This window comes from Grammomys surdaster, unplaced genomic scaffold, assembly GCF_004785775.1.
Source record: "Grammomys surdaster isolate TR1022 unplaced genomic scaffold, NIH_TR_1.0 170, whole genome shotgun sequence".
NCBI lineage: Eukaryota > Metazoa > Chordata > Mammalia > Rodentia > Muridae > Grammomys > Grammomys surdaster.
The window spans coordinates 18,238,192-18,255,678 of NW_021604618.1; the positions used below are offsets into that span (position 1 = coordinate 18,238,192).

The 17,487-nt window shown below is 41.4% G+C and overlaps 1 protein-coding gene across 4 annotated transcripts in view; it reads left to right on the plus strand.

Annotated features, from left to right (window-relative positions):
- Window positions 1-17,487, plus strand: part of CUNH15orf41 (chromosome unknown C15orf41 homolog) — a 197,977-nt gene that overhangs the window by 167,087 nt on the left and 13,403 nt on the right. The window contains exon 11 of one of the 4 annotated variants that reach the window (XM_028767113.1): window positions 15,095-15,157. The exons of the other annotated variants lie outside the window; for them this stretch is intronic. Within the exon in view, the coding sequence (XP_028622946.1) occupies window positions 15,095-15,098 (4 nt within the window). The 3' untranslated portion in view covers window positions 15,099-15,157. Of the gene's footprint in view, window positions 1-15,094; window positions 15,158-17,487 lie in introns of those variants that run through there. 4 annotated transcript variants of the gene reach the window in all.

The window sequence follows — 17,487 nt, forward strand, 5'->3', positions numbered from 1 at the left end:
ATATGGGGAGAGACATCTAAAATAAAGGCCCACTTTGGGGGTAGTATGGAAAACGTGTGTAGTGTGTGTGTGTTTGTGTATGTGTGTGTGTGTATGAAGGTAATCTAAATGAAATTGCTATATGATGGGGGAAACAGAGCTCCAACTGGCCAACACTCTTGTCACGAAATAAACTTTCTAGTACCAGGATTGGGTTACATCTAATTGAACTGTTGACCAAAAGGGGCCCATGGGAATCTAAGCAACCCAGGCTGTTGCCAAGACTATAAGTTGGTTTTCACAGAAGACCAGGCTCCATTTCTGAAGACAACACCTACATAAGTCATCAAATATGGAGACGTCGAGCTGGTGCCTACATGGAGCCTTCATTCCTGTGTACTAGGATCTTTGCAAGGGAAAGTACTCTGCACGCTACCAAAAAAAAGTGTGTAAACACCAGCCCAGCCACAAATGCTTTGATTGACAATGGTATCTTGCCTGCTGTGTAGTGGCACAAAGCTGTAAGAGTAACTAAGAAATATCTGATTTGACTTAAGATCCATTCCAGGAGATGGAATCCATACCCGACACTACTAGGGTGACCAAGAACCAGAAACTAGATAGCCCACAGACCTAGGGTAAAACCAAATACTACTGTTCTAAACAAACAAACAAACAACAAAGACATTGCAATAAAATGAGTCCTAATGACATTCTGCTATACTTATAAATTGGTGCCCTGCACAGAAAAGCTTCCTCCTAAGGAGATAGGAACAAATACGGAGACTGACAGCCAGGTATTATGCAGATTGAGAGACCTTGGAATATCCAACCCTAAATGGAATATCTCCATCCAGTCTGTCTCCTTGGGGCTCAGGGAACCCTGTGAAAAAGGAGGGAGTAAGAGTGTATGAGCCGGAGGGGATGGAGGACACCAAGAAAGCAAGGCCTCTAAATCACCATGATTAAAGCTCATATGAGTTCAAAGAGACGGATGTGGCATGCACTGGGTCTGCTCCAGGTCCTCTGTGTTTGTATAATGGCTTCGAGTTTAGTGTTTTTATGGAATTCCTGAGTGGGTGAACAAGTGGGTCTCTCTTTCTTGTGCCTTCTCTTGGTTGTTTGTTTTTCCGATTCCAATGTGTTAGTTTTTGTTTTATTTTATTATTACTCCTTAGAAGCCTGTTTCTTTTAAAATAAAAGACAGAAAGGGAATAGATCCAGAATGGGAGAAGGGTATAGCAGAACGAGAGTAGAGGGGGGAAAACTTATTGGGATATATTATATGAGGAAAAATCTATTTTCAATAAAATGTAGGGGGAGACATGGAAGGTGTGCCATGCTGAGCCCTGACTGTGGATCTGTGAGTAGATTTCAGAGCGTTTACACTTGCTAAATAAGCACACCTACTGAGCTACACCTCTGTCCAGATGTCAGAGCCTTTCACTTTACTTGAGGAAAACAATGACGTCTCAGAATTAGAAGGGACTTACAGAAGCATCTTAGGGAGCCAGCCCCCCTGTTAAGTCTCAGTCTCTTATTCACAGCAGTAGATACTTGACCTATGCATCCCCAATGGCTCACCAAGGTGAGCTGGGAACTCTACTTGAAATGAGACACTGTGTGTAACCCCACACTGTGGAGCATAGTTAAATCAATGGCTGCAGTCACTTAGCATGTGATTTAATAGCTCGTATGCTTAGAATCCTACTTGACAAACTAAGGCATTTAGACATAAACTTACATTCTTGGCTTTTCTCTAAATCTTTTGAAAATGAATTTTTTTCTACCACCAAAGACTGGTTTGATGATCAGAAGTGAATGTCATTGCACACTTAGATAAATTAAAGAAGTCACAATTAAGCTTATTAAGTAAAACAAAACATAAAATGTATCTGTTGCTTATTATAAGTACTTTGATGAGATAAGTTCTGGACCTGTGTATTTTATATTCATTAATTGCATGCGTATCTCTTATTAAGCCTTGTAGCTATTCTATAGAGTAGATGCTATTATTTTTATTTTAATCATAAGAGAGCTGATGCCTGCTCAAGGTCAGAGAGCCAGTAAATGGCTGAGCTGGTGTCTAATCTTAGTCTCACTCCAAGGGCATTGCACAGCAATTAATGACATTAGACCATGATTTAGGTTAAGGTCCCTAAAATTCTGAATTAAATATTAATTAAAGCCATGAACTTTATCCTGTATAATTGCACATATGTAAAACTTTTCATGTGGTTTCAGAAGACCCAGGGACTCTCCTGCACAGGCTTCCAAGGATATTATCCCCAATGAGAATACATACTTTAGATGTAGCCTGGTAATAGAGACCCGTTAATAGCGGCAGGTAAATATTCACTACATGTTCCTGGAGTGTTGCATTTAACACTGTGAGTTAAATAAAAAAGGAGTAATCTAATCCGATAGATTTGACACACATGTCCCATTGGATTTAACTGCATGTAGCAACAGGAATTCAAACTATTCCTTATGGAGATACTGAGCTACTCCTTTGATTGGGTAGAGACATTGGGGTTTTTATTTGTTTTCTTGTTGTTTGTGGGTGTTTGTTTCCAGGATTTGGGGTTTTTGGTCTTTTGTTTTTGGGGATTTTATTGTTGTTCATTTTGTTGCTTAGCTCATTGGTTTTTGAACTCCCTCTTATTTAGAAATTCTATAGTAGGACTCACACTTCCTTATAAGGAGGAGGACAATACAATTTTTAAATATAAAGCCTTTGAGATTATCTAAGACTACAACCTTCCCACTGACAGTGAAGAAGAGGGCGCAGAACATCTCTACAACACAGCCAAGATCACACAGTCATTAATGTCCGGGTCAGGTTTGGAGGCTTCACTTGGTCCTTCTGTGCTGTTCTTACCCCACTGGACTTGACGAGATCACAGCTTGCACATCCAGACCACCAACTATACATCTTGATTTCATTCCTTTCCACATGACTTTTCTGGCTCATCTGGAAATAACACAGTCGTGAGAGATCTATCACAGGTACTCCTGTTTGCTGTAAAGGTTCAGAGCGAATCTATCCTACGTCTACATTCAAGAACAGGGCACAGAAACCAGAGCTGTGGTTCTCAGTGAGATGGGAAAAGGTCACTTGTTGAACTTCTGTTCTCTGTAGTTTTCTGTAGTTTTTGTGAAGGTAATGTCTAAAGTGAGTAATAAACTTACACGTTTGTCATTTATCTACCAGCAGGCATCCAGCTCCTCACTGTGTATCAGGTCCTGTGCTTGGCACCGTTAGCACAGACACTTGTACCCCATCCCTTGTCCTTACAAAGATCTGTTACTGGAGGAATTGGCAAAAAATTCAGGCTGTGTCCTCAGCACAGTTGTGGAGGCTCCTCTTCCGAGTAATGACTTCTGATGCCTCTGGAGGTTTTCCCTACAGAGGAAAATATCTTAAGTTTCTATTAGCAGAGCATTGGCCAGACATAGTTTTCTCTTCAAACAGGATTCCTCTCCCAGTAGTAGTCAAAAGATTGTAACCAGACTAATTAAGAAATAGGAGCCTGTTTTCTTTCATGAGGCCAGTAATTACTAGCCCTGGCTTGTCAAGGGTATCCAGTTATCTGATTGGATAAAAAAAAAATCCAAAGTAAACTCAATCCTTAACAACCCATAATTTATAAGTAAAGTTATGATAAACAACCTAAACACCATTTTATCACTTCAGTGATATGGCCAAAGCCAACCCCAAGAAGATGCCAAAGTCTCAGGAAGCTGGGGGTTCTCCCATTAGATTAGCAAGAATATGCAACAAAGGCAGTTACAGTTTCCCAAATAACAGGTGTACCTGCATTCTAACCCACCACCTCGTTCTTAGTAAACCATGGTTCTCTAGATTAACTAATGATTCATCATGTTTGCTCTCACTATCAAATGATTTTATACTGAGCTGTACAATGATGACACTTCTGGATCTTGAGGGGTTTATGACATTTTAGATTGCAAAGAACTCTTTTAAGAGAAAGAGACCAAGGAGCCAGGGATGGTATTGATATGAACTAGCAAATGCAGGAATTTGTTTGTTTGTTTGTTTTTGTTTGTTTGTTTGTTTGGGTTTCTTTTCTTTTATTTATTAATTTTTTTGGAGGCATTGGTAGGCACTAGAACACAAATTGCATGGTCGAAAGCAGCCAAAAACATTGATGGCTTTATTGAATTAAATAAATTATTATACAGATATTTCAGTCAGATGGCATTCCGTCATCAAATACAGTAAATGCAGTCATTTCCCATAAGACTGTTCTCTTGAGCCAAGGGCTTGAAAAAGAAAATAAAACATGCCTTGTTTTACATGGCTTTGTACTAAACATTTATTTATTATACTACAGAAAAAAAAAAGGGCCTACCAGCCAGACATGGTAACTGGAAAAGCGTGTCATTTTGCCAGATCATCCCAGGACGTCTCTACTCTTCCCTCCTTTCCTAATGATGTTTGACAAGTGGAGATGAATTTTTATAATCCAAGGGTCTTCTATGCCACTCAGTGGGATAGTACTGTAAAGTCTCTCCTCTGGTACTCGGTATCGCAACACCAGTGCGTGTGAGCAGCTGCAAGCAGTTTTTCTTTTTAAGACTGTATGAAGCTATGGTTAAATTCTAATTTCCTAAAATAGGTCTCAGGCTAGGGAGAACCAAGATTAGGTGCACTTTTCTTGGTCAAAATCAGGCTACAAATTGTACAGTGTGCTTGTAAAGATGATTAAGGCCGTCCTTCCGCACTCCAGCCTTTGAGCAGATTAATTGGAGATTTGTGTTAAAACATATGTTGGAATTGGGAAGACTTTTTTTTTCTTTTTAATGCTATTTAAAAGGTTTAAAAAAGAAAAACAGGTTCCTATGTATAATTTTCACATTTCTAATTCTCTCCTAAAAGTCTGAGATAAATTCAAACAGGCGAGGGGACTAATACAGAAGGACTTTGTCACAATGAAAATGTGTCTTTCTCCCAGTCGGCGACAGCCTTTTTCATTTACTAAGCCCCAAAGTGTTCATTATTTTTAAATGATTGCATGATGAAACCAGCGGCATTTGTTTAAACAGGGCTGACGCCCAGCAGCCAGTGCGGCCGCTCCTGAGCTGCGGTGCACATGAGCAAGCGTACAGTGAGCACTTGCGAAATAGAAGTGGGAATTTGTAAATGGATTCAAAATAACTCTCATGTGGTTATAGGAAAGATTTGTAATAAACTATGCAAAGTGCCTGCTGGAGTGCTGGGGGTCTTCCTGGATGGTGAGGAGGCATAGCCTCCCATGAAGTCCATCAGCAGTGGCCACGTGGATGGGTGATGGTCAACAGTGGCAACTAGACATTCAAGTCAGTAAAAAGAAAAAGTAAAGACACTAAATCCAGCAAAAGGCATTTGCTTGAAACAGTTGTAAAATACTTTACTCTAGAGCTAGAATGCAGTTTGCACAGAACAAATTTAAAACACTTAATGAGTCTTTGTGTCCTTGTTTACTTAAGAATTTGTGTGCTCAGAATTTTCCCATTGCCCTTATTACATCCGCTTTACAGCAAGGAAGAACAATCGATCTCATTAGAATAAACGCTCCACTCCTTCACATAGATTTCTTTGGTGGGATGCAGGTAGATTTTATCTTAAATAATGCATAAACGTTGACTAGTCTCACCTCACCTCTCCTGCTCTGCTTGGGAAATAACCCCCCCCCCCCAGGTTCTTAGTTTCTCCTTGTACTTGTTGTCTGTCCCCTTTGCTAATTTTACCTTCAGTTCTCTAAGCGTAACTATTGGATATGGGGAACCTTGCTGGAATAGGCTCAAGTTCCCTGTGGACATCACTTTTGAGAAAAGTCCCTTGCTGATTTCATGACTCTGTCTCTGTGTGTGTGTGTGTGTGTGTGTGTGTGTGTGTGTGTGTGTGTGTAATATGTGACTCTCCGCCCAAGTAAAATTGCAAAGTTCTGTTAACTCAAGTAGTACCTCTATCTGGCCACAAGGAAAGGACTATCTTTCTGAATGAGCCATGGGACTGATTTCAGGTGCCAGGCAGGCTGCCTCTGTGAAGGTTTAGTTTGCTTGTACAGATTCAATTCTATGGGTCTTACTTTTGTACATTTCTGATAATGGGGTAGATGATTAACACTTATTATTAGAGGTTATTAGGTCAGCTAGAGAAAATAACCATAGGTTAATCACAAACCTTTGGTTTCTCCTTGTGGTAAAATTATATAGCAGTGGATCAGAAGTGGGCCTTCAACAGTAGTGACAACAAATTCAAAAGTCTATTTGATGCTCTCCTGGTTTTGTTTTCTGAGACTGGGTCTCTCTGTGTTGCCCTAGATGGTCTGAAACAACAATTCTCCTGTCCTAGCCATTCAGGTACTAGGATTACAAGCCTGCCCCACCACATCCAGCTGAGCCATCCAGTTCACTTGAAGTTGGACAATCTACACACTTGGAGCCACCAAGCATCAGTTTTTCATCTGAAACACATTCAGGCTGACTGACATTCAAGGAGCATGTGACTTAGTAACCAAGGGACCTGGGGAGCCATGTGTCATAGCCCAGGCGAGACCAGGAGCACAAGCCTCTATAAATACAAGTTACACAGGTACATACAATCACATCTTCACCACGGTGCAAAGAAGAGCCCGCTGGTCATAGCCAGGGCTGGCGATTGGTTTGGGGGCTTTTCTCCACATCACAACTTGAAAACTAGCTCTCTGGTGACCCGTGGAAATACTGTTCCTGTTACCTTGTGCAGATAACTAATTGGAAGCTAAGGACCCCTCAGGAGCTCGAATACTTTCTTGTAGAATGAACTGGTAGTGAAGCCATAATTCTTGAGGCCAAGATTTATTGTGAGAAACCGCTGGCCCAAAGTTGAATTTACCTCACTATTTGTTACAACTTGTTAGGTTGACACCACTACACCGAAAAGATAGCAGAACCCACACAGCTCACAGTGGTAGCCAGACATTTTCAGAATCATAGTCAGTGGTTCAAAAGTCCTCCCTTACTAAATTAAGATCAGTAAGTAATGGCAACTGCAAGGATATAGAATCCATCTTATTTAAAATAAATCTTATTAATTTTGACTTTACATACCTTTCCATAGTTAAAACATTGTCAGTGTTCATGAGAAAACAATTACAATTAGACAAACAGGAATATTGGAGTTAGCATCCATATCCTAGATGTGAGTTCGGCTGTACATTAGAGTTCAAAGCACGAAACTGAAAATACGGATTTAAGGATAACTTTTTATGCAATTAAATTCATCCCAGGTCTCAGCCCTCTGACTGTATAACATTGTTGCTATAGCAAATTACTGCTACAAATTGGGTTATTTCCTAATGTCTTCCTAACTCTACTCATTAAGAATGTAATTTTTTTACTTAAATAATTATTTATGAAATCATACTAGGTCTATAAACCATAATTCTTTACTCATTGTCCTCTGTGTTTGTCATGTGCATTCTCTCTTGATGGAGGTCCCTTGTTCTCACTCTGTGACTATCACATCCAATCATCTTTAATCCTCTGCTTGTGTCTGTGGACACAGATTCCCCCAGGTCGGCTGAGGGTGTGATGTGAGGCCTGATCCCAGCACAGAGGACACCCACTCTAACCTGCTCTGCTCTCTTCAGTCCGGCTTCTCTGTACCAGATATCCTCAGAGTCTTTGTCTCTACTCTGTGGGTGTCAAGACCCTCCCCACCCCATCCTTGGGCTGTAATACCTCCTAGTTCACAGACCCAGTAGAGATGTCTTGGTCCTTGTCATCCACTGTGGATGGTACTGTTAATCCTGCTCATGGCTCCTGAGACCCCTCCTTTTCCTTCTTCCACACCCCAGTGTCTCTCTGAGTCATCGTCATGAGTCTCCTTCCTTCCTTCCTTCCTTCCTTCCTTCCTTCCTTCCTTCCTTCCTTCCTCTGCTGTTTACATCGTAGCTTGGAGCTGGGGTTTTGTACTCTTAACCTATATGTTTATCTTTATTAACAAAGATATTATATTTTGAAAAATGATCCAAAACCACAGGAAATCCTTTTCTGCTATTCCAGTGAGGATAACCTTTCCTTCCATACTCTTTACCCTTTAACTTTTTAAGAATCTGGAGTGTGACCTTGTGGTGGTGGAGCATACCTTGAATCCCAGTACTTAGGAGGTAGGGGCTGGCAGATCTAGGGCCAGCCTGGTCTTCAGCGATAAGAGGTGGAAGAGGAGGAAGGGGGGAGGGGGAAGGGGAGGAGGAGGAGGAGGAAGAGGAGGAGAAGGAGGAGGAGGAGGAGGAGGAGGAGGAGGAGGAGGAGGAGGAGGAGAAGAAGAAGAAGAAAGAGGAGGAGGAGGAGGAGGAGGAAGAAAAATCATCTAGACAATGTAGACAATTCAGAATTTAGACATATACTACTTTCGTCATTGATTTTCCTATACCCGATTACATCCAACATTGTCTAAGGATTACAGTGGATATACTAAACACATCTAAGTCTACTTTCTTAACAAATATTAAGTAAGTTGAGACATTCTTGTACCACACATAGTTATGTATTTGTTAATTTGGGGATATAATTTGCTCTACCTCTTAAGGATTCATTCCACTTGTCTCAGAAATGTTCTGGACTTCCTGCCCAATATGTAGGAATCATAACAAAAGGTGAAGCACTAGGTACATGTATAATATTGAAGATTCTGAAAAAGAAATTAAGAAAATATTTGGATGCACGCTTTTTTGACAAAATTATGCAACTTAGAGTTGTAAAATTGAACTAAGAAACATGTTTTCCCTTTGCCTGAAAAGACAAACTCTTTTTCCATAGAAAAAAATAACAGTAATGGTAATCATAATTATAAATAAAAATATAAACTACATATAATTTTTAAAAGAAAAATTTTAAAAACTATTATGTAGCCCATCCTGACAGATAAAAATTGCTACATCCTTAGATAATTTCAATGCCTAACCAAAATCCATTTTACAGACTTCGGAGGTTTGTCTATGGATGGAAATGCAGTGAAACCCAGAGTGTTGGTATCTCTCAATGGAAAGCACCTCTATCAATTTCACAACATATTTACGCTAAATTTTATTTTCATAATGCTTAGCAGTCGTGTCCAGTTTGTTGCATTTAGGCAACCTGAGTAAAAATAGTGGAACTTCAGGTCTCATTCTTTAAACTGAGATGCAAACTGCAAAGCATTTACATTCATTCTGACTCAACTGGAAGACTCGTCAATGTAACAGGGTCACACCACCCAGGCTCGGCTGAGTCCCAGGGTAAGCAATCAGTGCCCCTCTGTCCTCTCGTCATTGTTTCCAGGCCAAGCCTTTGGGACTCACTCAGCTCCTCTACTTCCATCGTCCTCCCAAACAACATGGCCAGGCTCTCTAGGAACCTCTGTAATGCACTTTGCAAATGCAGTTTTCTGGGAAAAAAAAAAAAAAAAAAAAAAAGAAACTGTTTTTGCAGTCTAGTTAGTGATTTAACCTGAGGAGGGTAAGAGCCAGCCTTTCCCATGTTCTCCAGAACACAGAGAAAGACCAGACCACACTGACTACCTCAATTCCTTTAACATGACTTTTATTTCCTTTGGGTAACTTATGTAGAGTTTTCCAGAGAAAGGGACACTTCCCCTGCAGCCCCATCTCTCTCTGTCCTCGCTCCCTCTCCCTCTCCCTCTTCCCTCCCCTCATACACACACACAAGTGAATTGAGAGTACAAACCATTTTCTTAGACTAATGTCTAGTCCTTTAACAAATTAATGTAAAAACATTTTAATGAGCCTAATCAGATTATGATAGGCACTTTGAAAAATCAAGATAGAATTTTGATAAAAATCTGTACTCTGAATCTTTAAAAGCTTTTGTTTTAGCTACTGCATTTAAATGTTTGAGTAATGTACCTAATGGAAATGAAGTAGGGTATCTAATGAAATCGTGGAAGTTTCCACCACTGTTGTATTTCTCAGCTCCATGTTTTACAATGGTTTATCTTTAGTTTTAATTATGCATATATCTGTATGTGTTGTTGGGGGTTGTACACACGAGCACGGTGCCAGTGGAAGCCAGAGCAGGGTACTTGAAGCCCTGGAGCTTGAGTTAACAGCTATTTGTGAATGCCTCAATATCAGTACTGGAAACTAAACATAAGCTCACTGCACTTCTAACCACTGAGCCATCTCTACAGTCCCATAAACTACATACTTCTTTTTGTTGAATTGATAATATTAACCCTATCAAATTAAGTGAAGTTTAATAAAGAAAAACAAGCCCCTTGTGTTAACCAATTCTCAAACTATAGCAGAGCTTAAATATCATACCGTGACCATAAAACACTTTTCTGTACACAAGATGCCCTTCCTCATCTTCCAAATATCACTTCTATCCTCTGAGATGTCAAGGTCCCAGAGTGGCAGAGACTGCAAAATTGGCATGGGGTTGGTTGGTACCTGCCCAAGGCTGATCCATTCTAGAGCCAGTGTGTAATCGTCAGTGACATGAAAGAACTGTCCTCCCAAATGGCACCTGTTAGCCTGCTTCAGTCAAACTAATGCTTGGTCCATAAATAAGCCTAAAAGGCATTATGAATGTGTCGGGAGCACTGGGTGATTGATCTGTGTAGGATCTATCATGAAAATAGACCAAAGGCACCAGGATTGCTTCCCTGTGGAAATCAAGGTGGTAAATTGCCCTTCGTGTCCCTGTTCCAGGCCTTGCTGATCAAATTGTGGATGTAACAACTTCACAGACTGAACTTTCAGTCTCTTGAGATCGTCGGTGTCTTTCCTCAGAGTGGAAATACAACTGTGCCTTGCTCCGCCATGTGGCCTCATGAATGGGCTCCCACAGGGATGGCTCTGCTTTTAGCCCTTCCCAACCCTGGCTTCTAAGACTTGCTAACGTTCAAAAGTCCAGCTTGAAATGCTTTTGTGTTAGCTTGAAAGGGAAGGTAGGAGTGCCAGTGTTTGGACATAACCTGCCATTAAGGTTGAGGTGACAGATTGAAGCTAACAGGGAAAAGTCTTAGACCTATTTTCCTGTGAAAGTTTGCTGGCAAAGTCCTTGGGCAGTTTTTAACCCTCCTAGCCTTCCCGGTGTGTGTGAAAGGCTCAAAGCCCGTCTAGACTACTTAGACCAGGAAGGCAGAGATACCCTGTGTTACTTTCCTGACTGTCCATCGCTGTTCAACAAGTATTTAGCCATGTACCACCAAGTCACAGGTACTGAAGGTGACCAGGTTCTTCCTTCAGAGCCTGAGACCCAGTGCCATGCAGTACAGATACACATGTAACTGTAACATCTTCTGAACGTGACGTCAACAGGACAGTCAGCTTCATATTTGTGTCTGAATCTCCCAGAGTCACAAATCCTGTAACTCTATCCATTTAGGTTTTAGATTAGCATATATCTGCACTTAAGGTTTTCACTGAAAGCTATACAGTAACCCTGAATATTGCTGATGGGGACGGCTTTACATATTATTGTTTACAGAAGGCTTTCGACACATTAGGAATCTAAGAGTTTTCATATTTAATATACAGTGAGTGTCTAGGCCCACCCAATTGTCCTTAACTAGCTGGTCATATTTGCTTCTTATGATCAAAATGCATTGCATCTATGTATGAAAGTCTGAAGGAATTAATACAAAATATTTTTAAAGTAAAAGTAGATCTATTTTTGCAATAGTGCTTTTTGTAATGGACAGAGTAGGGAAAGTTTCTCTCCCTTTGGTATTAAATTTTATGCTATTAAGTTTTACAAGTTGGACAAAGACTTCAGCTGCGCCAACAACCACACAAAAAGCAAAGGTCTTTTGTAAACACAAGACACTCATGGGTTACTTCTGATATCACCCTGTGTTGGCCTCAGCCCAGGCTCTTAGTTCAAACCCTAAAAATAAACACCTATTCATCAGCTAAAGGCAACATGGGTGGACCAGTCCTCTGACTGAAGGACCTAAGTCTAACCTCGGCCAGTGGCTCATCTGGTCACCTAGGATGAAGCGAGAAGCAGCCAGAAATGTTTCTGGAAGAGGAAAAAAAAAAAAAAAAAGACAGGCTCAAGCTAACGAAATGTTTAAAGTAACCTGGTATCTCCTCTCCACATTGACTGTGGCTTTTCACTTGAGGAAATCAAAGCACTGCCCAACCCTGCTGCTTTGTGGGCTCCATCCCGGAGCCAGCTGGTGAGGGAAAGCTACAGGTTCCCTCAGCGTCCGAGGCCAGCTCTGCCTTGTCTGACTTTTAATCAAAAAACAATCAGAAGGGAACTCACGCCTGGAAGTCCTTATCATCATAAAATCCAGCTAATGACTTCTTGTGAAGTTCAGTAAAGTTGCCATGTACCTCACTAAAGGAAACTGTTCCCTGTTCACCTTGTGCCCACTGACTTCTCAAAGAATACAAATCAGAGGAACCCTGTGGAGCCTTGGGGGGTGGGGGAAGTGTTTATATACACATGGCTTTGTCTCAACCTCTCAGGAAAGTTGAGCCTGCAGTACAGTTTTCAGTTTTTGTTTTTTTTTTTTTTGGAACGGCAGTCTTTTTTTTTTCTGTGTGTGATGGGAGCGAGGAGGGAACCGTTTGTTTTAGTGTTCACATTTCTTTAATGTGTTTACCTCCAAATAAGTAAGCTGTAGTAGATACTTTGGCCCCACACAAAGTAAATATTTAACTCAGGGATTCCACACAGAACTGAGCCTGGAGTATTTGGGTTTTAAGCAGGAGGACTGCCCTTGGGCAGGAAGGGCTGCCAACGTTCCTCTTGTAGTTGATACTCTCCTTGGCCCTCAGTGCAGCTTCTCTGAGGTGTTAGTCCTCCACCTTTGTCAGCCCTGCTCCCTCACGCCGCACCCGTCCAGCTGTGTTTTCTGAATGATCACTGTCTTGCTCTAGTGTGAATCTTCTGCAGCCATCCACATCTGTATCTCTACACCTCTGCCGTCTCTTCTCTTTCTTATTCCTCCTCACCCTTGACTTCAAGAGTTTCCCTGAAGACCACTGCCCCCTCAGCTCAGAGCCCTCTCTGGCCTTTGCAGATAGAGTCCTTCTCCAAGCCACACCACAGCTGTCTTGAATCTGTCTCCTTCTATCTTAGTTTTTGAACCTGCCCATACTGCTGGGAGACCCTGCTGAGTCTCTCCCAATGGCTTGTTTCTACCTGGTGGCTTTTTCAGGAAGGCAGAAGACCTTGATTTCCCTGTTTACAGATTGGAAGGGATCTAGCTGCTCACTGCAGGTGGGGGTGGAATTGGTTTATCTAGGCATACTAATCCCTTCTGTGCAATCCTATCTGCTTTCTGTGTTTGATTCTGGTCATTTCCCCTGGTTAACCCCACTGTCACATCAGAAGAATGCACTGTCTGGGGACAAACTATATCACTGTACACGTTGTAGAGATACAGTGAGGCCTGTGAAACACTGTGCTATCAGCTGCCAAGGAGTGGAGCCAGGTCGATAACCTCATCCTGTCCAAGCAGGGTTCTGTACTCAGTGTGGATCCTGCGCCACTGTAAAGTTATGAGGCAGGGTTCTATCTCCATATTTCTTTCCTACAGTTGTCTGACAGAACAACTTCATTAACCTCGAGGAAACAAAAGCAGCTTTAGAAGTCAGTTCTGGCCACCAGGGCTCCTGAGACCTCACTGTGTGTCACACACACACACACACACACACACACACACATTTCACATCAAAAGCCATCTTCAATGTCTCAAAAGGTTTCTGTGTTCCGTCAGGATGGGACTAACCCCAGCAACTATAACTGTTCCTCCATTTATCTGGGGATTTTTGTTGTTATTTTTACTTTCCTTTCTAGAGACTTTAAATAATACTTTTTAAATGTTTTCTTAAGCTGGAAAGATAGCTCAGCCAGTAAAGTGCCTATTCTGCAAGCCCAAGAACCTGAGTTCACATCTACCACCCACACAAACCCATGATGCAGCTGTACATATCTGTAATTCAAGCACTGGGTATTAGAAATGCAAATCTCTGACGCTCATCAGCCAGCCTACCTAGTGAAACCAATAACCTACAGGTTCCTTGAGAAACATCTGGGGGGGGGGGGGGGAATGGTACAAAGACTGAACAAATGGCCAACCAGTGACTGGTCCAATTTGAGATCCATCCCCATGGGTGAGCACCAAACTCTAACACTATTACTGATGCTGTGCTGTGCTTACAGACAGGAGCCTAGCATGGATTTCCTCTGAGAGGCCATACAAGCAGCTGATTGAAGCAGATGTAGAACCTCACAGTGGGAACCCCTATGGAAGAGTTAGGGGAAGGATTGAAGGAACTAAAGGGGGTGGTAACCCCATAGGAAGATCAACAGTGTCAATTAACCTGGACCCCTGGGAGCTCCCAGAGACTAAGCCACCAAACAAATATGTAGCATAGGATTGCCTTCTCTGGCCTCAGTGGGAGAGGATGTACCCACACTAATCCTGTAGGGACTTGATAGCCCAGGGAGGAGGGATACTAAGGAGGGGCACCCACTTAGAGACAGAGGGAAATGGACATGAGGGAGCATTTGGGATGTAAGTAAATAAAATAATTAATAATAATAGTAATAAAAGAAACCCTGTCTGAACTAATAATACAAACATTGATCAAGAATGACAACTAACGTTGACCTCTGGCTTTGACACACACACACACACACATGTATATACACATGAACACATATATACGCATGCAAAAAAATGTAAAAATTGCTTTTTTTAAAATCTATAGCTTTATTGCTGTAAGGAGCAATACAAAGCATGCCACCATGTCTGGCATTAAGTGTATAATTTTAATCATATTCACAATACTGTGCAAAAAATCTCTGGAACTTCTTTATCTTTTCTTAACCGAAACTCTAGCCTCTCCTGCCCTTGGCATGTACTATCTGTGCCTGTGATTTTTGGCACTGACACATTGAGATCCTTGACATGGCTGAGCCTATGTCAACAACACACTCAGGACTTCCCTCCCTCTCTACGGTTGAGCTGTCTTGTGGCATGTGACAGGACTTCTTTTTTTAAGGTTGAATAATATTCTATTGTTGCGTGCCACACTTTCTCTATCCATTCATCTATCCATTGGGGGCCATTTGAGTCGTTTTGTTCTCTCATTTTCAGATGAACTTTGAAACCATTCATTATGAAGAACCATAAATGTTAAGAAGACTTCAAAATACTGACCACAGAAAATGTACTTTGGTACATTTGAAACCGTATGACATCACCTTGAATTTGGTTTGTGTAGTCCTTCTTTGTGTGTCTTGGGACCTAAATACAGAACTGTGGATGGTGGTGCCAGTCACCAAGAGCAGGAACCTGTAGTGAAAGAACGTTTTGATCCGAGGCATCACGGAAGTTTTCTCTCTAGTCTCCGAGTCTCCTGGTCACAGGAAGCACCAGCTCTTATTTTCAAAGGCAGGAATAGCTAACAGAGTGGCCACCCTACCCCATGGCTCCAGAGCTGAGCAAATGGCCACATCACACCCCACAGCTGCTCAGGATCTTGCAAATGGGGTGACAATAAATGTGTACTAGTTAAAGTGTTAAAAGCTAATTTATTCTCATACCTTGAACTCCAGGATACACTTTATCAGTAGGGAAATTAAGACACAAAAAGATTTAAAAAAAAAAAAAAGAAAGAAAGAAAAGAAAAAAAGGCTATCAATAGACCTTTCTAGCATCCATATTTCATAGAGAAAGGATATATCAACCATGAGAGTTTTTTGTTGAAACAACTGCATTAAAGGCAAGACCTTACCTTAAAACTGGAAGGGAAAGAGGTTTCAGAGCCAGGCTTCAAGGATTGGAATATCTGGGAGAGTCAGCACAGGAGGCAGCATGAGGCCATGATGCCATTGTCAGTGAAGGAGCCCTGCATGGATCAGATCTGGATTAGCATCTCAGTTGTACAGCAACTGAGTTGTTATCTCCTTCCATAGGTAAGCTATCCAGCCTATGTTGGCTCGTTTTATGTCAACTTGACAGCTCTAGAGTCTTTCAAGAAGAGGGAACTTCAGTCGACAAAATGACTCCAAAAGGTCAGGCTGTAAGCAGACAAGCCTGTAGGGCATTTTTTAAAATTAATGATTGATGAGGGATAGGTCCAGCCCATTATGGGTGGTGCCATCCCTAAGCTGCGGTCCTTGGTTTTATAAGAAAACAGGCTGAGTAATCGATGAGGAGCAAAGCAGTAAGCAGCACTCCTCTATGGCCTCTGCATCAGCTCCTGCCTCCAGGTTCCTGCCCTGTTTGAGTTCCTGTCCTGACTTCCATCACTGATGAACAGTGATGTGAAAATATAAGCCAAATAAACTCTTCCCCAAGTTGTTTTGGTTATGGTGTTCCACTGCAGCCATAGTAACCCTAACTCATACACCAGCCTCACTACCTCTACTTCCTCTGTTTCCAATGAGCACTTCTACATGGCAGACTCATTGTAAGTATTAGCAAAGATGACATGTACGACATATTTAACATAGGACCGGTCACATAGTAAATGGCTAATCATTAGTAATCCCCTCCTTCTCCACCATAACCAGTTCCGCACAACCTTATGATCCTTTCTCGGCAAATATGGGTACTACCACAAGTGGTACAGAGATATACATGCATGCAAAATGCCCATAAAATAATAAAACAATTTAAATATGGCTGCTATTACCAACCATAGGAATTTTGTTTTAAATGACATAAAGCAAACAGAGACCTTGACAAGAATATCTGGGACATATCAAATATTTGATAAGTACCAGTAGGTTCTTAGGATTATGGTTATGTTTTTATAATTATTGCTGATATCACTTTAGTCAAAGAAATAGTCAAATAGCTGTGTCTTCTACCAGTCTCAAAGTTTCTAGCATGCCAGAAAAATAAGACTGGAGTAAACTCTATCCTGGGTTAATTTCAGGGGCATTACACTAGCTAGAACATCATACTCTGGTTGTATTAGAAAGAGAAGCAGGTGGCAGTTGGTTCCTGGGCTCCTAAATCCCAGGACTGATGAGTTCAGGCCCTCCTGTAGGAGCAGCCCTGCCATTAGCCTCCTGTGTGTCCTCCTGGTCTAGATAGTGCCTGCACCTGGGTGGGCCTTTTCAGCCCCTCAGCAGTGTCTCTCTTCACTGGGTAATATCCCTGGCTCATGGCTTCATTCTGTGTCTCCAGCACTAATTAAGCTAAACCTTTAAGAATCTAAGCATCCTGCACCTTCACTGACTTAAGTTTTACAGCAATAAAATTGACCTTCCAAGTTCACATTCCCATTGTTCTCTTTGCATTCCTTTTCTTTTTATTTCTGTTCTGACATCTTATTGCATATGTCTGTTTATGGGGGGAGGCAGGTTATAAACACATTGAAAGCCTCATACCAATATATAGAAGCCATAGGATTCTCTTTTAAAGAGCTCTCTGTAGCAAACAGTAGAAAGATCAACTTTCATGTGTGTCTGTGTGTATATGGATACATAGTAGATAGATAGATAGATAGATAGATAGATAGATAGATAGATAGATAG